The following is a 25,776-nucleotide window of genomic DNA, read 5'->3' on the forward strand; positions in this document are numbered from 1 at the left end:
TACAATATCTAGCAAGTTATTTTTTACTTGGTAAGATGTGTGAACACCTAATTTTTATTATTAAAATGAACACACTGTACCACTAATTATCGTGTTGATACTTTATTACATTACAGGTGCGATATTTAGAAGTTCAAAAAATACGTTATGTTTGGATTCCTTCTATAAGCATGTTTAAGAAGATTGGGTAAGTTGAATGGAATAAAAGAAGAAGGCAAAACTTCATGTCATCGATCACATACATAAGTGATTCCATACCATATGATGTTCTAATTCCAGCATCCTAGATGAGTCTCTTTCCTGTGCAGATGTTCACACAAAATATGGTTTTGGTTTAAAGAAAGAAGAACAAGATATAAGGTATATGCATTTAATAATCATAGTCAAGCAGATTTTTTGAGTGTTACACAGAATTCTATAAACTTTCAAACTTGCATGGTTCTTTTAATCCCTTTACCCAGTTTCAACAAGAGTTTAGTATCCTGGCATTATCAATATCTCCAATTAAAACATGCAGCTGTACCTCAGCTAGGGACTGAGAGGTCTGTTTTCATAAATTTCTACTTGAAAAGACCTTGTTACACCCTGAACATTAAAAACTAATCTCTTCCTTTTATAGTACTTTACTACAGCACAAACCCACTCACCTCCATACTTCAAGGTTCCGTTGGCTGCATGATATCCCGTATGTTTCAAATGAAACAGGGATAAGATCCTTCATACTTTAGCACCACTATTTCCATGAGATATAGACTTATTCAATTACATATATATCACAAGATCTATTATACACCACTTTGACTTTTTCAGATGTGTAGGAGAGACAACCCTAATTGTCACAAATGTCATAAGTACCCAAGGGACCTTCTCCATATGCTCTGGGGCTGTGACAAAATTCACCCTTTTTCGTCCAAAGTAACTCAATTCATTGCAATGCATTTTGAGCTGCCTAATGTATGTAACCCGAAGTGAAGAGACGTTTACTGGGTGTGTTGGAAGATATAGATTTGGGTTCATATCAGAAACAATTCTTGTGATTCTTAGTGTTCTATGCTAAGAAAACCAGTTGTGTTATAATGAATACACTCGGAAGTCATCCATATTAAAATGTGAAAAAATCTGATTAATAATGTTTTAATGCTTTATAAGCTAACTTATGAAGCCAGGGGATGCCCTCACAAATTTGATCAAATCTGGGCCCATAGCCATTCCTTCCTTGATTACCAGACTTAAATTTTTTGTTTAGTTCCATTTTTCTTCGTTTTTCAGTTTTTTAAACAACAGGAAACATTGCATTGCAGAGTGCTATTCTATTAATAATTATGTGGCACCTTTTGTTATTCTATTTCTATGTATAAGCTGCCCCCATGATGGGGGGGATTGTCTAACTATCTGTTAGACAACTGGTTGGATGTGTATCTTGCATCGCTTGTATGCTGCATATGCTGTATTTACCTTGTTTAAATGTTCAACAAAAAAACAGAATATATATTAAAAAAAAATGTGCAAGGTTGGAAGAACTCTCCAGCTATTAGGTCTTTGTTAAAAAAGCCTAATGTTTTTCAGTGAACTTCCCTCCTTTGTGAAAACTAGTGGTCAATGGTGACATCTGACCCGGACAATGCTCTTCTAGTCTTATGTCTGATATAAAAAATGTCAACTAATACTTGGCTGACCTTTGAGGTTTGCAACTCTCCAGTTTGTATCTCAAGCTTAGATATATGAACCTGCCTAGGTCAAAGCCTCCATGGGGAAAGGGGAGCCCAGCTCAACTCCTATGCTCACTCATGGTCATATCAAGTAAAACAATTCTACAAGACTTTTGGCAGAACAAGGTGACCCAAGTAAAATGTGTATGTTGTATTTTGCCAGACGACAGATCTGTGGATTCAATACAATTACAGTGAAGGTCATCCCAATCTGGAAACTACTTTTCAAAGAGGTAGGATAACAATGCTATATTATTAAAGAACTACATTCTATTTTTTATTGTGGGCTAAATAAATTGCTGCAGGGGTAAAAACAGTTACTTCACGAAGAATAAAAAAATATATGGGAGAAACACGTAAACGTGTAAATAAATAAAACTATATTTTATTTTGATGTTCATATTGGCAATAGGAAAAAAAGTGGAAGGTAAAGAAACTAATTGTATGCGATTGTTTTAACCACTTGCCGACCAGCCACTGTAGAAAAACGGCTACAGGGCGGCACCGCTGTGCAAAATCATGTTTTAAAACGTAATTTTGCAAAACAGGTAGGGGCGTGCACAAGGTGCGCGACCGCCCTACCCGTGCCGCCGATCGCGGCCGCGGGTGTCAATCACCGGGTCCCGGACAGTCATCACCTGCCGGGTTCCGGCGATTGCCGGCAAACAGTGACACAGAGCACAGCTGCATTGTTTACAATGCAGCTCTGCTTCCTGTCAGCTCCTAACACACTGTTCCTGAGAGCGAAGTTTAGCTCTCGGGATCAGAGTGTTCCCATAAAGTACACACCCCCCGCCCACTAGTAAAACACTCCCCTCACACAGTTAACCATTTGATTGCCTAAAAAAAGTTAACCCCTTCCACCCCAGTGCCATTAGTACAGTGGATTTTTTTGCACTGATTACTGTATTGGTGTCACTGGGGATGTCAGTGACCCCAAGTCAGTTCCCCCCCCAGTGTCAAAAAGTTCACCGCAGTCCCACCATAAGTCGCTGATCACTGTCATAAATCGCTGATCACCGCCATAAGTCGCTGATCGCTTCCCTTATTAGTATAAAAAAAAAAAATCCCAGTATCTTTCCCGCCATTTGTAGATGCTATAACTTTCACGTAAACCAATTAATGTACATGTATTGGGGTTTTTTTTAGCAAAGACATGTCGCAGAATACATTTTGGCTGAAATTTATGCTGAAATTTGATTTTTACATTTTTTTACTGGACATGTTTTATAGCAAAAAGTCCAAAATATTTTTTTTTCTCAAATTTGTCAGCCTTTTTTTTTTATAACGCAAAAAATAAAAACTGCACAGGCGATCAAATACCACCAAACGAAAGCTCAATTTGTGGGAAAAGAAGGACGTAAATTTAATTTGGGTGCAGTGTTGCATTACCGTGCATCTGTCAGTTAAAGTAACGCAGCAACGTAACACAAACCGCTTCTGTAACCGCTTCCTGACCGCCCTATAGCAGAAATACTGCTACAGGGCGGCATGGGTGCGCAAAATCACATATATATATATATATATATATATATACAGTCATGGCCGAAATTGTTGGCACCCTTGATATTTCTCCAGGAAATCATGTATTTCTCACGAAACGTATTGCATTAACACATGTTTTGCTATACACATGTTTATTCCCTTTGTGTGTATTGGGACAAAACAAAAAAAGGGAGGAAAGAAAGCAAATTCGACATAATGTCACACAAACCTCCAAAAATGGGCTGGACAAAAGTATTGGCACCCTTTCACAACTGCGGATAAATAAGAATGTTACAAGCATGTGATGCTCCTGTAAACTCACCTGGGGCAAGTAACAGGTGTGGGCAATATAGAAATCACACCTGAAAGCAGATAAAAAGGAGAGACGTTCACTTAACCTTTGCATTGTGTGTCTGTCTGTGCCACACTAAGCATGGACAACAGAAAGAGGAGACGAGAACTGTCTGAGGACCTGAGAACCAAAATTGTGGCAAAATATCAACAATCTCAAGGTTACAAGTCCATCTCCAGAGAACTAGATTTGCCTTTGTCCACAGTGCGCAACATTATCAAGAAGTTTGCAACCCATGGCACTGTAGCTAATCTCCCTGGTCGTGGACGGATGAGGAAAATTGATGAAAGATTGCAACGCAGAATAGTCCGGATGGTGGATAAGCAGCCCCAAACATGTTCCAAAGACATTCAAGCTGTCCTGCAGGCTCAGGGAGCATCAGTGTCAGCGCGAACTATCCGTCGACATTTAAATGAAATGAAACGCTATGGCAGGAGACCCAGGAGGACCCCACTGCTGACACAGAGACATAAAAAAGCAAGACTACAGTTTGCCAAAATGTACTTGAGTAAGCCAAAAGCCTTCTGGGAAAACGTCTTGTGGACAGATGAGACCAAGATAGAGCTTTTCGGTAAAGCACATCATTCTACTGTTTACCGAAAACGGAATGAGGCCTACAAAGAACAAAACACAGTACCTACGGTAAAATATGGTGGAGGTTCAATGATGTTTTGGGGTTGTTTTGCTGCCTCTGGCACTGGGTGCCTTGACTGTGTGCAAGGCATCATGAAATCTGAGGATTACCAAAGGATTTTGGGTCGCACTGTAGGGCCCAGTGTCAGAAAGCTGGGTTTGCGTCCAAGATCCTGGGTCTTCCAGCAGGACAATGACCCCAAACATACGTCAAAAAGCACTCAGAAATGGATGGCAAAGAAGCGCTGGAGAGTTCTGAAGTGGCCAGCAATGAGCCCAGATCTAAATCCCATTGAACACCTGTGGAGAGATCTTAAAATTGCTGTTGGGAAAAGGTGTCCTTCCAATAAGAGAGACCTGGAGCTGTTTGCAAAGGAAGAGTGGTCCAAAATTCCGGGTGAGAGGTGTCAGAAGCTTATTGATGGTTATAGGAAGCGACTGATTTCAGTTATGTTTTCCAAAGGGTGTGCAACCAAATATTAAGTTAAGGGTGCCAATACTTTTGTCCAGCCCATTTTTGGGGTTTTGTGTGACATTATGTCATATTTGCTTTTCTGCCTCTGTTTTATATTTGTTCCAATACATACAAAGGGAATAAACATGTGTATAGCAAAACATGTGTTAATGCAATACCTTTTTTGTGTGAAATACTTGATTTTCAGGAAAAATATCAAGGGTGCCAACAATTTCGGCCATGACTGTATATACATGATTTGCACTCCCCTCCCAGATAGCGTCAGTACACCAGTCATCACATTTAACCCCTTGATTGCCAGGAACATGCTCATGCACAATAAACCTCCATTGCTAGTATAGTGTCTGAACGGATCAATATCTTTGATCAGATCAGCACTATACCAGCGTTCACATTAGTATAGCGTCCCCAAAAACACAGCATAAGCGGGATCAGGCCCGGCACCTGCCAGAACCTGCGTTTAGCCCCTAAGCTTACCCCCCCTTCTCCCCCAGAAAGTGCAGTGTCAGTAGGTCATTGTCACTTGATACATTGCACACAAAACCGCAGTGTTCGCAGAATCAGGCCTGATCTCTGTTAGCACTTGTCGGTAAATTTTGATGACTTTCATATACAACAGAGTGCCAGTGCTAGTGCCGCTCTACCTTTTGGTGAACTGGCGAGTACCAGCGGTCTAGTACATCCTGGTCTTTCACATACCTCCTTGATTTTTGGAGCTGTTTTTCACGAAATATCTGTATGTGTTGATTGTGGATCAAAGCAATTTATATGCACAACAATTTATCAAACCTTGCCAGACCATCGCATGGAAACTCATTACGGTTTCCGAATTTACATTTTTTTTGGGCCTAACCCTCAACATGGGCATTACTAAAAGAAATGAATTGTGGTTGTATTGGTCCGCAGACCCGATTCATCATATGCCCATGTTCTCTGCTGCCATGGCCAGGCATAGATATGAGAGTATAATGTGTTTTATGCATTTCAACGGCAATACACTCTGTCATCCTCGGGGTGACCCTGAATTTGACCGGCTCCACAAAATTCAGCCCCTCGCAAATCACCTTAACCAAAAATTTGCAGATGTCTATACTCCCCAGCAAAACATCTGCGTTGATGAGTCCCTGATTAATTTTTCTGGCCGCCTTGCATTCAAACAATTTCTCCCCAGAAAGCGTGCCAGATATGGGGTCAAGATGTAGAAGACCTGTGAGAGGACAACAGGCTATACTTATAAGTTTCGGATTTATGAGGGAATAGATAGTCACGTGGAGCCCCCCGGATGCCCAGGCTACATGGGGAGCAGTGGCAAGATAGTTTGGGACTTGATGTCATCCTTTTTCCATATGGGGTACCACACATGCGTGGACAATTTTTATTCAAGCGTGCCACTATTTAGACATTTCTACAATCTTGGAACAGGAGCATGTGGCAAAGTGTGACCTAATGTGTGCCCATCATTGGAAGTGGGTGGATGCAGGGCGGTATATACCAATGGTGGGCATACCACAAACTTTTTCTGGCAGAGATTTTTTCTCTTTTTTTCATTCAGTCCACAGGCTGCATATAAAAAAAAAGAACATAGCATATATACCCAACAAGGACCAGCGACGTACTGGTACATCACTGGACTTTGAATGGTTATACCAGGATGATGCCTACAGCTGCAGGCATCATCCTGGTATCGTTTTTTTCAGCCAGCGATCGACTTTCATGTAAAAGCAATCCTAGTGTCTATTTAGCTGCAGGATTGTTTTTACAAGCAGCAGAATTTGATGCCCCCCCGCTGCCTTCCACGGCCTTCTCGGGCAGTCCCGTGCCATCAGGGAAACCTGAGAATGCAGCCGGAGTTTCTGCCAGCTGACCATAGAGCTGCTTGGAGACCAGAGTGGTGCTAATCATCTCTATAGTTTAAGAATTCGGAAGCTACGAGCATTTCATCACTAAAGTTTTGCAGGATATAAACAGCATCATTTGTAAATTGGGAAAGCATCTGATCACACCGATTTCGATTTAATTAAATAAGTTAAGGGCAGAGGAGATATCTAGAGCCTGATAGACCCCAGATTTCTCAAAAAAGAATATATGACAATGCCCATTGAAGATATAGGGGATATTTGCATTCCCTGTGATAGCATTAAAATTGATAAAAAAAAAATGAAAGGTACAGTGTAAAAATATTTAAAAAAATTAAAATAACTTAAAAAAAACAAACTCGCCCCTCCCATGCATGCACACCTGTGTGCACTATGTAAACAGCGGTTGCACCATACATTTGAGGTAGCACTGTGAACGTCAGATCAAGGGCAGTAATTCTAACACTAGACCTCCTCTGTAAATCTAAAATGGTAGCTTTTAAAGGCTTTTAAAGTGTTGCCTATGGATAGTAAAAATGTATGCAGTTTGACGCCATTGCACGGAGCATGCGCAGTTTTAAAGCATGTTATGTTTGGTATCTATTTATTCGGCATACCATCATCTTTTATATCTAACCAAATAATTGGCCAATATATAGTGTTTTTGTGCATTAAAAGTAAAAAAAAGTGTATTTTTGTTTTAAAAATTGCATTTGAAAAATCGCTGCACAAGTACTATGTGCCATAAAAAATGGTAGTACCCACCATTTTATTCACTAGGGTGTCTGCTTTAAAAAAATATAATGTTTGGGGGTTTAAATTAATTTCCTAGCAAAAAATACTGATTTTTTTCATGTGAACAAAAAGTGTCAGAAAAGGCTTGATCTTCATGTGGTTAGAATGATGTGTGGCATAAACTTCTAATGCTGGCCATAAAATGCCCCCACCCCCCAAAACGACCCCTTTTTGGAAAGTAGACACCCCAAACTATTTGCTGAGAGGCATGTTGAATCAATATAAGAGTCCATTTTTTAACCACAAGTTTTTGGAAAATGACAAACCAAAACATGTAGCAGAATACATTTTGTCCTAAATTTATGACAACATTTTAGTTATTTGGGATATTTTTTATGACAGAAATGAGAAAATATTGTTGTTTTTTTTTAAAAAAAAATTTCTTCAAAATTGTTTTTGTTTATAGCGCCAAAAATATAAAGTGCACAGGTGATCAAATACCACCAAAAGAAAGCTCAATTTTGTGAAAAAAAGAACATAAATTTCATTTATGTACCGTATTGCATGACCGCGCAATTGTCCGTTAAACTAGCACAGCGCTGTATAGCAAAAAAATGGCGCAAATTGCAGTATCTATACCGTAGTTTGTAGACGCTATAACTTTAACACAAAGCAATCAATATACACCTATTGGGATTTTATTTTTACCAAAAACATGTAGCAGAATACATTTTGCCCTTTTACTATGTATTTTTCATAGCCGAAAGTAAAAAATATCGTTTTTCTTCAAAATTGTCAGTCTTTTTTTGTTTATAGCGTGAAAAATAAAAAGCACAAAGGTGATCAAATACCACCAAAAGAAAGCTCTATTTGTGTGAAAAAAAGGACGTAAATTTCGTTTGGGTGCAGCATTGCATGACCGTGCAATTATAAGTTGAATTAGTGCAACGCCAAGTAGCAAAAAGAGGCCTGGTCATTAAGGGGGGGTAAATCCTCAGGAGTGCAAGTGGTTAATGCTGTGTGTCTAAAACCTTCATTATAACTGATATATATTACAAAAGTGCTTATATTTTGTGCTTAAAATATTTAATGTACAGTGTGTAAATCCAGAGACATTGAGGTTGATTTACTAAAGGCAAATAGAATGTGCACTCTACAAGAGCAGTTGCTCCAGAGCTTAGAAAATGAGTAGAAGCTGATCTGATTTCCATCATCCAATCATGTACAAGAAAAAATGCTGTTTTTGTTTTTTTTTTCCTTACACCTGATTTGGTATTCTGTGCAAAGTGAAGCTTTGCTGCCTTTACTAAGCTTTGGAGCAACTGCCCTTGCAGAGTGCAACTGCATTTTGCAAAGTGCACAGCCTATTTGCCAATATCAACCCCGTTATGCCGCTAAAAACCTTTTGTATTGACCATGCACCTTACCAGGTCATTAAATGGCAGGGGCTAATGGGCCATATACACGATCAGAAAATTGTATGAAAAATGCCACTTTTAAAGTGATCGTATGATAATCTGATCGTTGGCAAACAGCAATCATCTGAAAAAAATTGAAGGGACAAGCGTCAAGGGACAATTGTTATCGTATAATACCAGATCGTACGATTTTCTTTCAATCGGTACAGCAGTCGTCCAAATATACAATATAAATTCATGACATTCTTAACAATTTTATTTCGTCATACAAGAATTTTCGGAAAGTTAGTAATCGCTTCTCTTTCAATATGAGACTAGCATGCAGGAAAACAAACGACAATCATTCGTCTGATATTCTTATTGTGTGTACAGGCCATAACTCAAAGTCAGTCAAGATGAAGGAAAGAAAAAAAAAACAATAATAGCTCTGATTAAAGTAATTTAATTCCCCTCTAATAAAACCTGTTTGTGTTTCCTATTGTCAACATTATGAGAAAAGATATGTTTTCAAAACAATAGAATAGGTATTCAGCGCTGTCATGGGTTATAGTGATAGCCGCTTAAACTGAGCATTTAACAAAATTCTGTCACACATTTGCATCCATGCATTTACATACACAAATTGCACAGCAAGAAAAAATAATTTCAGGATGATATGATCCATATTGCTATACATTTCCTCATACAGTGCATGCTTCACAAAGGTAGGTATAGGCTTGACATTGCCGTTGTTTTTTTAGAAAACTATAAGCTATCAGTAGTGATGAGTGAACAAGGCAAAGTTCATCCAACTAAAGTCTACTAGAGCTGAATCTTGTTATTGTTTGTGGCTTAAATGGCAACATTAAAAATAGACAATGACAAGTAAAAGCAGCGCAAAAAATTATAAAAATTATAAAACACAAAAGCAAAGTGAAAATATGACACAAAATATAACACTTCGATAAATATACACAAATATTTAAATCATTTGACATAAGTCCACCAACTGTGATGAAGTATAAAGTCCTTATTGATCCACCAAGATCACCACGTGAACAACATAACAATAATTGGTTGAATAAAATGCACTCAATTATCACCACGTGCTCCAGAAGAAAACATCCCCCAATTCAGTGGCACTCACCAAATATTGTGGCCCATCCAAACCTGAAAGGCAATATCACTTGTGGTGAGTGTCAGCTTATTGCAGATCATGGATCAACAAACCCTTCATCAATTAGAGACTGATATGATGGCGGGACATCCTCCAAACTATCAAATGCCTTTGATAAAGTCTGGTGACGAAACACGTGTCAGGATTGAGCCACATGACGTATTCTGTAATGAGGCTCCATGTGATATACAGATACCCTTTACGGTTATTGTGGATATTTTGGCATGCTTTCATTTATTTTATTATCCAATAAATAGTTTTTAATGGATTCACGCTACGAGTTTCCTTTCACATCTTTCCCTGATTACGGAGTGTAATAGTTTGGAGGATGTCTCGCCATCATATCAGTCTCTAATTGATGAAGGGATTGTTGATTGATGATCTGTACTATGCTGACACTCACAAGTGCTATCGCCTATCAGGTTTGGATGGGTCACGATATCTGGTAAATGCCACTGAATTGGGGGAGGTTTTCCTCCTTAGCACGTGGTGAAATTTGAGTGCATTTTATTCAACCAATTATCGTTATGCTGTTCACATGGTGACCTTGGTGGATCAATAAGGACTTTGTACTTCATCACAATTTTCATTTTCCAGTTGGTGGACTTACGTCAAATGATTTAAATATGTGTGTATATTTATTGAAGTGTTATATTTTGTGTCCTATTTTCACTTTGCTATTGTGTTTTATAATTTTTTTTTGTGCTGCTTTTATTTGTCATTGTTTCATGAGGTGATTATTGGATTAATCAATATTAGGGCAGCTGAATGCTTACACATTTTATGTACTCATTTATTTATTTAGGTGAGTGATTTATTGTGCACTTTCAAGTGTTAGGTTTTATATATATTCACATAACATTTGCACGTTGAATATATGGTTTATACATTGATTTTGGGGATTAAAAATAGAGAATTCCTTTAAAGTGGTTGTAAACCCTTCCATATACCCAGTGAAGTGACTGGCCTTAGGTGATAAGAGATTAAACAAATCATCCTGCAAGGTTGTGCCTGTCTTTCTGCAGTCTTCTCTTTTATACATCCGTTCAAAGTGCTGAATTTATAAAGCTTGTCTGAGAGTTCAAAGAAAAGGAGATAGAAAGATAAATTAACACTCTGCAGAGCTCAGTGAGGGGAGTTCTGAGAACTGATTGGAGGGAAGAGATACTCCCCCTTTCACGTAGCACACAGGAACAGAGCTGAAGCTGTCAGTCTATTGGAGGTCCCTCCCCTTTCACCATTTTTCTCTTAGTGCCAAGAAAACTTGCCAGTATTGATTCATGCTGATAGCAGAGGAATGAAGCAGCAGATAGAAAGGAAACTTAGTGCTCTTAATTGAGACATGTACACACTATAGAGGGATATGCTTTGTTCATATTTCATGTCTGAGATTTACAACGACTTTAAATAACATGCTTTGGAGGTGCTGCACAGCAGTACAATGTCATCCTTTAAAAGAGACATTGAAAATAAAAATTTGTTAAATGGCAGTCATATCTGTCTTTAAACAATGACAACATACAAGTTTCCTGGCCTGTTTCATGACATATAGCAGCCAGCAGGGACCTGTAATTTGCAATAGGAGCAGTGGTAGGAAGGTCATCAGACCACACTCATCGTGATTTATGCTGTATGTACATAACTGGTTGATTTGATGTTGGATTTACAGCATGGGGCATTTTTTTAAATACAGGTGAAACTCGAAAAATTAGAATATTGTGCAAAAGTTCATTTATTTCAGTAATGCAACTTAAAAGGTGAAACTAATATATGAGATAGACTCATTACATGCAAAGCAAGATAGTTCAAGACGTGATTTGTCATAATTGTGATGATTATGGTTTACAGCTCATCAAAATCCCAAATCCACAATCTCAGAAAATTAGAATATTACATGCAATCAATAAAACAAGGATTGTACATAGAACAATATCGGACCTCTGAAAAGTATAAGCATGCATATGTACTCAGTACTTGGTTTGGGCCCCTTTTGCAGCAATTACTCCCATAATGCGGCATGGCATGGAAGCTATCAGCCTGTGGCACTGCTGAGGTGTTATGGAGTTCCAGGATGCTTCAATAGCGGCCTTCAGCTCTTCTGCATTGTTCGGTCTCATGCCTCTCATCTTTCTCTTGGCAATGCCCCATAGATTCTCTATGGGGTTCAGGTCAGGCGAGTTTGCTGGCCAATCAAGCAAAGTAATCCCATGGTCATTGAACCAGGTTTTGGTGCTTTTGGCAGTGTGGACAGGTGCCAAGTCCTGCTGGAAAATGAAGTCAGCATCCCCATAAATCTCGTCTGCGGAAGAAAGCATGAAGTGCTCCAAAATCTCCTGGTAGACGGCTGCGTTGACCCTGGACTAAATTAAGCACAGTGGACCAACACCAGCAGATGACATGGCTCCCCAAATCAACACAGACTGTGGAAACTTCACACTGGACTTCAAGCATCTTGCAGTGTGTGCCTCTCCATTCTTCCTCCATACTCTGGGTCCTTGGTTTCCAAATGAGATGCAAAAGTTGCTCTCATCAGAAAAGAGGACTTTGGACCACTGAGCAACAGACCAGGTCTGTTTTTCTTTAGCCCAGGTAAGACGCTTCTGACGTTGTTTGTTGTTCAGGAGCGGCTTGACAAGAGGAATATGACATTTGAAGCCCATGTCCAGGATCCGTCTGTGTGTGGTGGCTCTTGATGCACTGACTCCAGCCTCAGTCCACTCCTTGTGAAAGTCCCCAACACTTCTGAATGGCCTTTTCCTGACAATCCTCTCCAGGCTATGGTCATCCCTGCTGCTTGTGCACCTTTTTCTTCCACACTTTTCCCTTCCACATAACTTTCTATTAATGTGCTTTGATACAGCACTTTGGGAACATCCAACTTCTTTTGCAATTACCTTTTGATGCTTTCCCTCCTTATGGAGGGTGTCAATGATGGTTTTCTGCACAACTGTCAGGTCAGCAGTCTTTTCCATGATTGTGATTCCTACTTAACCAGACTGAGAGACCAGTTAAAGGCTCAGGAACCATTTGCAGGTGTTATGGCTTAATTAGCTGATTAGAGTGGGACACTTTGAGCCTAGAATATTGCACCTTTTCACAATATTCTAATTTTCTGAGATTGTGGACTTGGGGTTTTCATGAGCTGTAAGCCATAATCATCACAATTATGACAAATCACGGCTTGAATTATCTTGCTTTGCATGTAATGAGTCTATCTCATATATTAGTTTCACCTTTTAAGTTGCATTACTGAAATAAATGAACTTTTGCACGATATTCTAATTTTTTGAGTTTCACCTGTAATTGCCTTTTTTGTGTTTATGTTTACTATGTACATTTTTTGTAAATGAGTACTGAGCAGTAGTGTATGTAGGGGGCCTGATATATTCTAAAGAGGGCTTCAAGATTCTGATAAGTCTCCCCCATAAACCCCCACATCTTGCTGTGTTGCTCCTCTTGCAAGGTACCCTCCCAATGTTGATGGCATATAGCCTGTGGCTACATGCTCACTGTCCCCCTCCTCCTGGACAGCCAGGCTGAATGCCTGGATAAAGGTTTGGTGTAGATGTTGAGGGGGAATCCAAGTAATTTTTCCTTAAAGGGGCAGTACACATTGTACTAGTGTAGTGTACAAAAGTGCTATTCCATGAAGAAATAGAATGTCATGGGGTAACCTTAAAATCTATACTAGGCCCTAATCTAGGCTTGTATCCTCACTGGCCAGAAAAGAAGGGGGGGGCAACAACATTAAGAGGGTGCCTTGCAAGGGGTGGTGGCCAATCCCCCCCTGCAGATCACCTTGTCCCCATTTTGATGTGACAAGGGTCTCATTCCACGTTCTGTGCCCCAATGGATGTAGGGGTCTATGGGGGGTTACTTCAGAATCTGTAAGCCCTCTTTAGAATAAGTGGGCTCCCAGATATACATATCCATGCGAATGGGTAAGATGTACATAAAATGTAAATAGTCAATACAAAACACGGACAGCTTGTAAAAAGTCCTTTAACCACTTGCCCTCCAGAAGATTTACCCCCCTTCCTGACCAGTACGGCACTGTTTTACTCTAACTAACAAGTGCGCGGTCATGCAATGCTGTACCCAAGTTAAATTGTCCTTTTTTTCTCACAAATAAAGCTGTCTTTTGGTGGTATTTGATCACCTCTGCAGTTTTTACTTTTTGCGCTATAAACAAAAAAAAGACTGACAATTTTGAAAAAAAAACTATATTTTTATTTTCTGCTATAAAAGATATACAATAAAATACTTTTAAAAATCAAATCATATATTTAGGCCAAAATGTATACTGCTACATATTTTTGGTAAAAGAACATCAATAGTTGTATGTTAATTAGTTTCCACAAACGTTATAGTGTCTACAAACTATGGCACCTATACTGGCATATTTTTTTTAATACTAGTAATTGCTGCGATCAGCGACTTAAAGTGGGACTGCTGCAGACATTTTTACACTAACTGACACTTTGTGGGAACCAGTGACATTAATACTGTGATCAGTGTTAGAAATAGATCACTGTACTAATGATAATGGTTGGGAAGGGGTTAACATCTAGGACGATCAAAGGGTTAAGTGTGTGCCTAGCTATGTACTTGGTGTACACTAAGTGGTGCTTTTATTATGGAATATGATGGATCGTGTTCTCAGCTGTGCAGAGTAACATGATTCATGACTCCCTCCTGTCACAACAGTGCTATGGCTATGTTTACACGTTCTTCCTCCCTGACCAACGATCTGCAGGTTCCAGTGAGCAACTGCTTGCCGGGGCTTGTTGATCGGTTTGTGCTGTGACAGTTCACAGCAGAAGATCTCCTCTGGCGGGGCGCATGCACTCCCGTGCGGCGGAAGTGCGAAATCCATTTCTACCACCCTATGAGAATGAGAGACATTAACAAATTTGCTTGCACTTGTTTGAAATGGTGCATAGCCAGTATTGCATGCATCTTTCATAACTTACTCATCTGATGTGCAAATATATGTAGTTAAAGGTCTGTAAGAAAGGAGAATAATAACAGAACAATAACAGGATCATCTAATATGTGAGAAAATGTGATGTGATAACAGAATTTGTGTGTAGAAACAAATGCTTAAGATGAGTGTTATCACTTAGAAGAACACATTCTCTGTTCAGGAATTAATTGCAAATATTGGGTGATATATGGCTGGCCAAAGAGAGGTCCACAATCCTAAATTGCTTTTCTATAACACATTGATAAAAAAACAAGCTTGTTATAAACTGAATAACATTTCTTATGACATCATCAGAACAGTAGAAAAAATGAAACCAATGTTGTTGTTTATTGTGACAATCATGTGACTACAAAATATGTGAATAAGATATATTACTTTGACATTACAAATGTAGTTATAAGAACAAATTGTGCTTTCAGAGCCTTGTGGTTGCATAGCCACTGAATTTTAATCTGCAAGAAAAGAAGTAATGAATTCTACAAAAGAGCACATTGTTAGGCATTTTCTGAAATAGGAAAGCATGATTGCTGTCAGCCATGAGCCAGTTTTAATAACTGTGCAATACAAGCTATTGTTTAAATTTAAATCTCTGCATTATTACTTTCTCATTTTCTTTTCTGCTATATAAACTGTGGATGTGTTAAGTAGGATTTACCAGTATTTAATTCCATCTTTTAAAAAAAAACTAATGCAAAGATAGGTAACAGGGTAAATTATTTTATTGAGAAGAACATCATATTTAACCAAGACTGCAAAATGTATTTAACATCTCTGAATTTCATTTAAAATGATCACAAAATTTACGTGTGTAATAAATATCAATGTATTATTTAGATACTAATCTTTTTCATCCTTCATCCTGTATGGAAACTTTATTAGTCCATAAACAATCTCAAAGTAATGTGTAACTAAATTAAAGTGACAAATACTGTTATCACTGAAAGTGAAAATAATAGAAAATCCCAAATTTTGGGTTGACATCAATTTTTCCAATGAGAACACTAGTTCTGATGACCCCGGTGACACTATGGGATTTCTTCATTTTGGAGTGATTTCCTCTCACTCCTTGTTTTGGCTACGGGACAGGAAATGAAGGGAAATCTCCCCAATGGGAGACAGAGGACAAAAAAAAAAACTAGCAGGAGTTATAACTCTTCCTTACTCTATCCGAAATGAAAAAAAAAAACCTTTGCCTTTAGTTACAGTTTAAACTGTTCAATAACAGGAGTGGGGCTTAGTCCTGTGTGGGGTCTTTGGTATACAGGAAACACTCTCAAATTGGACTGTTGAATAAAAAGGGAGGCCTCTTTCCAGAGGGACAGGGTAAGAGCCATCCGGGTTAGAAGTCACGATGTTGTGGACCAGAGATAAGTAGCTCCCTGGCCAATTGGAAAACTATCTTAGAAATAAGGTGCTGAAACATTTAAACTGCTGTTAATCTAGATATTATGAACATATATCAGGTTCATTTTAAGGTACCAGCAGGGTTTATATGATTGTTGTTGAGGAAGATCAGACTGATTTTGGTGAAAATGATTTTGTCAAAGCAGAAAATCTCATTTTAGACCATTGATATGCACAGACAAAAAGGCTGACTCTTTATTTCCTTCATTTAGAAGGTTTTTACTTTTTTGTTGTGTGTATTTAGAGTTGGTTTTATTCAATTTAGTATTCTTTGTTTTTTTTCCTTTTTATATGTTTAATTTTTTTGGAATATCATTTTGCAAACTATTTGACTTTTAACTCTGACTGTTTATTTTTTTCTTTTTGTAAAAGTAACATAAAAAAATATGCTACAGAGTGACCATTTTTGGGTCAAGAACAGGTCCAGGTCTAATTGAAAGGAGATTCCTTGAAAGAGATGTGTGGTAAAAGCTTATCTGGCCATACTTCTCTTCTGGGTTAAAGGGGTGCACTTACTGACTTTACAGCGCTGCTCCAGGCTCCCAGGCTCTGCAGGGATTCCGAACATATTGTTGGGATCCACCCAGATACCTAATCTGTAGATGGCTCACCCTATCAGTGCATGGCTGAGAGCTGGAGCAAGCTCCTCCAGCCCCTTCTCCAGTGAGTGCTGGAGGGGCAGAATGGGGATGGCGACTCACAGTCACCACTCTCTGCTCAGAGAAGACCAAAAACTCTGGCCAATTTGATAAATGTATGAGCACATTTAGTCACAACAGTGAATGGTTGGTTAGATAAGAATTATAGTTGACAGTAATTTAAATGCTATATGTAACAAAAATTTTACAGTTGTGATAGTTGCAAAACAATGTACTAATTTATTAAGTCTTGTCCTTTACAGGTTTTCAACCCATTTTATGTTTTTCAAGCTTACTCTTTAAGTATATGGATTGCTACATCATACATTGAATATAGCTTAGTTATTTTATTGATGACTTTCTTGTCCATTTCTGCAACTGTATATAATCTAAGAAAGGTATGTATGTTTTCAATTAATTTTTTTATGTTTTCTTTGATTGCACAATAAAATAACCATAGTTTTTATTCCACGTTTTTTCCTCTAGCAATCTGTCAAACTACACAAAATGTCTGCATCCTATAACAGCATTATGGTTACGGTGCTTCATAAAAATGGAGGTAACAGTGATAGAGTGATAGACATATGTAAGGACATAATTATTAATACCTATCAACAAATGAACATGTTTGGAAATATATAAATATGTATCCATAAGTGTTAAAGCTTAACTCCAGGCAAACAGGAAAACACACTGATGAAATTATGGATAAGGGAACCCTTATACCCACCAATAGATTTGTATTTCTGTCTAGCCAGCCCTAATATTTACATGTCCTTGAAAGTAAGCACTGCCAGCCTGGTGAACTGATATTTCTTTCCTAAAGCTAAGCAACACAAGTAGGTGACCTCCCTACCCTCTGTCTGTGACTGGACAGTGAAGGAGGCTCATCTTGTCAGTGTGTCCCTTGTCAGGCCTTTTGCATGTAGGCACCTGATTGTCCAGTACTGCCCTTTCCTGAGTCTGAGTGTTGAAGTACAGTGGATGACAAGAGGATGAAATGAAGTCAAATTACGATATTTGCTTTAGTGTTTTATTATCGGCCTGGAGTTCAGATTTAACAATTTTTTGTCTTTTTTTTTTAATGAAAGATGACCTTTTCTTTGACCTTCCATTGACTTGACATGCTTTTTTTCAGAGGCTGAAGAAGTGCAGTCCCAGTCTTTGGTCCCTGGTGATGTTATTGTTCTAGGTGGAAACAAACTTTTTCTGCCGTGTGATGCCATATTATTAAGTGGTGGATGCACTGTGAATGAAGCAATGTTAACAGGTAGGTAACTATATTATTTAGAAACAGCTCCATTGAACATGTTGTATTACAGCCAGTGGACCTTATTTAAAGGAAAATCTAAAAGGGAAAGCACAAGAGCAGGAGGAGATTGCTATGAGCTGGTACACCTGGGTTGCTGGTTAGTCTCCTTTCCTCTCTGCCTCCCCTGCACAATCCTTCATTTGCCAGAGCAGAGGCAGGATTCAGCCTGTGTGCCCTCTCAAGGGTCTCCCTTTCAGTGGACAATGTCATCCTATCAGCAGGGCAGGGGGTGGGAGAACCTGCAGATTCGGATCATATTACCAAGCCCTGACGCTCACTTCTCCAGCACCTTCAGCCTCTCCGCTTAGCATTCACAAAACATCACCATGCATGAAAGATAGCTCCGGTCCCAGCCCATACAAATGCCCGGTGTGCCCTATGGCTAGTCCTGGCCTGGATTTGTTACATTAAAAATATGTGCGGTAAATGTCAGCCTAAAAAAACACAAACTATAATGTACCTCTGCTATATATATATCTTTAAACAGTTGTTGGGGTCCTGCTTTCCTTTAAATCTTTTATTGCTTGCTTAGGTTATCCTCTCCTGGAATTTCAATATTCTCCAAACGATAAGTTGTACATATTATGCCATGATTGTATTCAATTTTAGTTGCATATTTTTGGTTAACTAATCTTTTACCCTCACTACTATATTTTGTATAATTTTTGTCTGCTATGCTTTACTAGTGGCTTTATGTTGGCAACAGTTGGACACAAGATTTCACTGTACTTCTGCATTGTTTTTCTGTCTTTTGTTGTCAAAACTAAAAAATACAATTATAAAAATAACTGTAATGGGATAGATTTACCAAAACCGATACACTCAGATCTGGTGCAGCTGTGCGTGGTAGCCAATCAGCTTCTAACTTCAGCTTGTTCAAATAAGCTTTGACAATAAAAACTGAAAGCCAAATGGTTTCTACCTGGTGCAGATATGTACTAGATTTTGCACATTTCAGTTTTATTAAATCTTCCCCAATGTGACAAGCAGCGTGATTGGCAACTAAGGTATGAGAGATTTGTGCACCAAACGAACCAGCAATATATTGCTGGTACAAATAAGTGTAAGTACAGTTGCAAGAAACATTCTCAATTAGTAGCATAGGAAATTATGTAGGCAATTTTGTCACACATGTATGTGTATGTACCCTATCACCGCAAAGCATGCACTATGGCTTTGTTTGTATATTCAGTGACTCATTGACTTCAATGATATCAGTGTTATCAAGAGAATATCAATAGAATATCAAGAAAATTACATTTTGATTACAGGTACTCATTGACATAGCCAGCATATATTTAAATGTTGCAGAGTGTGCTGCTTAGCATACCACATTTGAAAGTGAACTAGCTGTATGTACTCTATCAGAGCTGTGCTCATCACTGTACACATAGTAATGTTTGAACTTGTTACTATTTTCCTACCAAATGATTGGTCATCTACTGATACATATACCTCTACTAGTAAGGAAGATCACTCTGCTGCTTCCTGGGTAAGTATTATTATATCCTGGGTCAGCATTAAAGCTTCCTGGCCTTGTTCACATGGACCAATATTATACCCAATGGTTTGGCAAAATCTGAAAAATGATGTTATGCTGAGTAAATAGATGCCTAACATGTCATGGTTTAAAATTGCACATGCTCATGGAATGAGGACAAACGGCTGTACTTAATTAGCTCCATATGTGGGCTTTTAAAGACTTTACAGGTTACCAGTTTAGATTTACACAGGAGGTCTGGTGTTAGAACTATTGCTCTCACTCTGAAGTGTGCATGTGTGCTGCAATCGCCATTTACGTATGCATGTGAACTTGTGTTTGTCTTTGCCAGCGTGCACAGTGGGATGGGGGTACTGTAATGTTTACACTGTAGCTTTATTTTTTTTTTAAATAATTTGTATTGCTATCACAAGGGATGAACAACATCCCTTGTCATAGCTGGATCAGTAACAAGGTCTCTTAATAAAGAGACCTGGGGTCCACTAGAATCCCAGATATCTCCTCTGACATTAAAAGCATCTGGTCAAACCAAGATCAGTGTGATCAGATGCATTCACAAGCCAGAAAGGGCTTGTTTACATCTTGGCAAAACCAGAAGTGACAAAATACTAGTCACTTCCAGTTTCTTAAAGCATAGAGATGATCATGGACATTACAGTTGATTATCTCTATGGTAAGCTGGCAGAACTTCTGGCTTCAGTCCCAAGCTCCCTGGTAGAAGCCCGGAAAGGAGAGGACCCCCTTGTGTCGCCTGTAAAAGCGATTCAGCTGCTAATTATCCACTAGGATTGCTTTCACATTACATCCCACTTCCGACAGAAAAAAAGATACCAGAATAATGCCTGTAGCTGCAGGCATCTTCCTGGTATAACCACTTCAACCTGGTAATGTACAGGTATGTCACGGAGGGTGAAGTGGTTAAGTGTACATCTGTGTGAAGGGCTGTGTTTTCCCCATTTGGATGCACAGGTGTTCCATGCATCAACATGCATCATCTCATTCATGTCTATTGGGATGCATGGACATAGCTGCTGCTCTCAATTTGGCATCCATGTGGGTGTGGTGGCATGTCCCCTAACTCACAGTGTCTGCATATGCCCATATGCTCATGTGAACAATGCCAAAGAAAATGCTGTATCCCTGATCAGCATTATATCTTCCTGGGTCAGAATTATGGTATCGCTTTGCCCCTTGTGATTATCTTATAATAAATGACATCATATATTCACAATATATAATCTGAAAGTAGATCTTTGGATTTGTGTCATCTTATTGACCTTTAACATGTTTCCTCTTTTAGGAGAAAGTATTCCAGTGATAAAAACACCTCTTCCGAATATTGACAACTCCATTCCATGGATGGCACACAGCGGTGATGATTATAAGAGACACGTGCTGTTTTGTGGAACTGAAGTGATTCAGACAAAGGGAAGTGGACAAGATCTTGTAAAAGCTGTTGTCCTACAAACTGGTGTGCTATATATGAGTTCTTCTTTTGCAATTCTCCCTATATACATGTTCTCTTTATAAAAACATTGGAGTGGATTTTGGGGATCTCGTAATTTTTGTGGCTTTTGTTTACTATAACTTTGGAAAAGATTGATAGGGGCTTTGGAGTGCATGGAAAAGGTAGGCATGTATTTATTTCCTCAAAGCACATGTATAGCCAAACTTTAATTTTGTTTTGGATAGAGTGGAGAAGGGTTAAAACCCCTGCCAGCTTACTTTTTGCTATCTGTGTATCATTAGAGGGATTTCCCTTCACCTCCTGTCACAGAGACACAGCAGAGGTTAGATGAAAACTACTAAAATGAGAATTTCTCATTTGGACAGTTGTCCCCATTGGCAGATTTCCCCTTTTCGTTTGTTTTGGGGAAAACTCACAGCCAGCACTCAGGTGGTTCCAAATTCATTCACATGCTCCAGTAGGACTGCAGCTTGACAATGGTGTTCTTAGCCTTGTTCTTCAAACAACAGTTTAAGACAAAAGGGGCGAGCATCTCATGTAAAATTGTTAGGTAAACTTTATGCATACAATATTTAAAACACCAACAAAGAAATTTGAAAAACAGCATAACACAGCTACCATTCAGGCGTGGATCCTCTGAAGTCACCAGATGTAGATGACCAAGGAAATGTACATGATAAATGTAATTGTGCTGCTGGGATAATACCATATATGAGGTCATTATCAGTGTTTTGACAATTAGGTATGAACTGTTTGGACACATCCTGTATGCCAAGTAAGCCCTTTGCTGGCAGAGCCCTTTCTCTGTATTTTTTTTGCACGTTTATATGCACAGTTTAGGCCTGAAGATTTGTTAAAACCCTCAAGCATTATATATTATAGAAATATTATAGAAATAACAAGCTAAAGTTAATTTTAATGCAAACAATTGCCAAATATTACCCATTTTGTCAAATATAAAAAGATGAGGCTACACCTAGTAATACAAAACATGTCAATTCTTAAAATTGTGTGTGAAACAGTGACAAACTTCACTACCTTAAAATGTCCTTAAGCAATGCTTTAAAACCCCTTAAAGATTATCAGTTTAGAATTAACAATAAATGATTACCCTAAAATTATTGCTCTCACTCTGGCATACACAGCGATATGAATCATATCAGCACATATGTAGCACAACTGACATTTTGTTGTAGGTACCCAAAAACATACGTTTATGTTCATGTGTACACGGTGGAGAGAATTTAAATTGTTGTGGGTGTTTATTTATTTTTTTACAATTAACTTTATTGCTACCACATAGAGGGCTAACAAGCCCCCTATGTAATAAAATTTTACTGTTACAGGTCCCCTTGACTAAGACATCATTGTTCTAAGACAGTGGTCTCCATACTGCGGCCCTTTGCTTGCTTTTATCCGGCCCTTGGGGCACTATTTCATTCACCGACACCAAAAATGGGGCACAGTTCCTCTCAATGACACCAATGATGGGGCATAGTTCCTCCCAATGACACCAACAATCAGGCACAGTTCCTGCCAATGACATCAACGATGGGGCACAGTTCCTGCCAATGACCACAACAATGGAGCCCAATGACACTAATGATGGGGCACAATTCCTCCCAATGACACCAATGATGGCTCACAATTCCTGCCAATGACACTAATGATGGGGCACAATTCCTACCAATGACGCCAATGATGAGGCACAATTCCTCCCAATGACACCAGTGATGGCTCACAATTCCTCCCAATGACACCAGTGATGGCACACAATTCCTCCCAATTACATCAACAATGGGGCACAATTCCTCCCAATCACACCAATGATGGGACACTATTCCTACTAATGACACAAATGATGGGGCACTATTTCTACTAATGACACCAATGATGAGGCACAATTCCTCCCAATGACACCAAGGATGGGGCATTGTTTACTCCAACTAATGCTGGGACATTTTCTACTCCTGATGGTCACAGTGCAGCCCCTGTAAATTCCTAGGGGCAGTAAACTGGCCTTTAAAAAGTTTGGAGACCCTTGTTCTAAGAGACCCATGGGGGTTTATTTACTAAAGCTGGAGAGTCCAAAATCAGACTCCCTTCTGCATAGAAACCAATCAGCTTCCACGTTTCATTGCCAAAGCTTCTTTGACCAAGCTGAGGTTAGAAGCTGATTGGTTTCTATGCAGAAGGGAGTCTGATTTTGGACTCTCCAGCTTTAGTAAATAAACCCCATGATGTCTGCCCTGACCGCCAACACATTATTACTATGCACAACTGGGACAGTGACAGAGGGTTGCTTAATGAGTCTTACAGCTGGCCATCTGCACTTGGTGATTTAAACTGAATGGATGTTGTGTTTTTTATCTTTGTGAATATTTGAACTAATTTATGGATATTTTTTTATTGAAGACTTTGCGTGAGGCTGGTACACTCTTCTTTTTTTATATAGCAATAAAAAGAAACTAGACAATGGGCCTAAATCTTCCCCACTCTATCAAAAATAAAATTTAAAAAAATTGCTTAGTTGTGCACTTTAATCTGGTCTAAGCAGCATCTGCCATTGTATGGCCAGAATCTAACCTAAGATTAAAAGAACTGTTATGTTCCTGATCTAAAAGACAGTGTTAAATGTGGAACTTCTCATGCCCTCTTTGATCTAAGTAATTGCCATTTAAATCAAGGTCAAACTACAGTCAGACCATAATGGCTATTATTTCAATCAAGACACAGTTTGGCAGGCTGCAAGCAGGGCAATTGTTAGTATTACACATAAGGAATACACACGAGCAACTCAAGGGTCAGAAAACACAGAAAACACAGCATAGGACTGGCCTGGTCCCCACTGATCAGTTAGGAAAAAACTATAGGAAACCAATATACATAACAAACTGGTTTGACTAGAGAAAGCCAGGTAGAACAAATGTTTGTAAATGAAGTGGGCCTCTACTGTGGTGATAGAAGGAAAAGTCAAAAGGGTTCTCAAGGATTACCAACAGAAACTAATGAAGACTACTGAGTGCTTAGACCTAGAAATTAGATATTTGTATATAGGCAATTAGGTATTGTGTGGTTTTCCTTTTAAGTGTTCATCAAAATAGATACCCAAGTGCACTGGCATTTGCACAAACTGTGTAACTTGCATATATTTGTGTTGGCATCACTGGTATAGCTGAATTTACAGCCCAATTTTACATATGTTCTAGAGCTCAGGTCCACTACCTGATAGTTCAAAGACTTTTACAGTTACAGTAATTGTTTAAATATATACTAAGTACTAATGAAAATATATGTTTTAGGATTTAATACAGCCAAGGGAGATCTTGTAAGATTTATCCTCTACAACAAGCCCATTAATGTGAAGCTGCACAGAGAAGCCCTTAGGTTTCTATCAGTGCTTGTCTTTATGGCTTTGTCTGCGGTCATCTATACAGCAGTTGTGTTCAAAATGAATGGGGTAAGTACAGAAAGGATGCAATGGCAATGGCAAATGGTAAAAGGGAGATAACATAATGAGCATACTGTGAACAGTCTAAGTATACTGTCCTCTCCATCCTTTTATTTAGCTTTATAAGTTACAGTTCAATGTTGCTATACTTTCTACAGCTTGCACATTAACTCCTTGGCACCATACGAAAGCAAATACTTGGCCTCTTGGCAGCTGGGCCTTGGCGCTGACAGGCTGCATATTTGCGTAACCAATGTGAACAAAATATGTGCTGATAGTATCCCAGAGAGCACCCTGCTAACTTCCACGACACATTTACAGGCGCCTCACAGAAAGGTCACAATCACGAGCTTTCCTATCGTGTGACCCCTTAAAGGGCTAGGGTTAACATGGATATATTACCTTTGGGTCTAGTTTTGAATACTTTCACCCAATATTCACACCACGTTTTTACAAACTTCATCTCACACTAAATTAAATTAGAAAAATTGTTGAGTGTCAAGTGAAAGTTGTGTGAATCATTGGTAAAAGCAATGATACATGGCTAGCAATGCTTTTTTTAACCACCTAATATTGAGTTATGCTTGTTTAAGTAGCATTTATGAACAACAAAGCTTATTGTAGTTAAGCAGCTTCTTTTTATTTTCCTTCTTCCCCACAGGCCAGTGTACATGATATAGTACTGATGTCATTATTGATTCTAACAGCAGCTGTGAATGCTGTTCTTCCAGCCACCATTACACTGGGTCTTCTTTATGGACAAACAAGACTGAAGAAACTGGGCATATTCTGTATTAGTCCTCAAAGGATTATTTTAGCTGGGCAATTAAATCTTGTATGTTTTGACAAAGTAAGTTTAATCTTATTGAATGGTTTGCATTCCATAAATGTTTTCCATGATCATAGTAAAGTGAAAAGAAAATGCAAAATAAAGCATTGCACTTGTGAGCTATTTAAAGCCAATTGGCTGATGTGATATACTTCACCGTTTACTCAAGGAAAACTTTAGACTGGATAGAATGATAGGAATAAATCACAGGAAAATACATGTCAGCGGGGACATGAATGAATATTTCACTACTAAAATACCGCATGACTTAATAATATAACTCATGCGATGTTTTAGTAACTGAGTGGTATCTTACTGCATACTCAGATTCCTAAGATACCGCTCAGTAAATTGTCCCTGTTCAAAG

The 25,776-nt window shown here is 38.7% G+C and overlaps 1 protein-coding gene across 1 annotated transcript in view; it reads left to right on the forward strand.

The window, feature by feature from the left end:
* The window catches only part of LOC149445019 (putative cation-transporting ATPase 13A4), an 89,800-nt gene that overhangs the window by 16,020 nt on the left and 48,004 nt on the right, over positions 1 to 25,776 (forward strand). The window contains exons 4-12 of the mRNA XM_089654312.1: positions 117 to 187; positions 280 to 360; positions 1,873 to 1,942; positions 17,112 to 17,246; positions 17,335 to 17,407; positions 17,987 to 18,118; positions 20,962 to 21,132; positions 24,432 to 24,589; positions 25,242 to 25,430. Of these exons, the coding sequence (XP_089510438.1) occupies positions 117 to 187; positions 280 to 360; positions 1,873 to 1,942; positions 17,112 to 17,246; positions 17,335 to 17,407; positions 17,987 to 18,118; positions 20,962 to 21,132; positions 24,432 to 24,589; positions 25,242 to 25,430 (1,080 nt within the window). The remainder of the gene's footprint in view (positions 1 to 116; positions 188 to 279; positions 361 to 1,872; positions 1,943 to 17,111; positions 17,247 to 17,334; positions 17,408 to 17,986; positions 18,119 to 20,961; positions 21,133 to 24,431; positions 24,590 to 25,241; positions 25,431 to 25,776) is intronic.

Source organism: Staurois parvus, unplaced genomic scaffold (assembly GCF_062004578.1).
Source record: "Staurois parvus isolate SC_StPar_1 unplaced genomic scaffold, SC_StPar_1.0 ptg000750l, whole genome shotgun sequence".
NCBI classification, from domain to species: Eukaryota; Metazoa; Chordata; class Amphibia; order Anura; family Ranidae; genus Staurois; species Staurois parvus.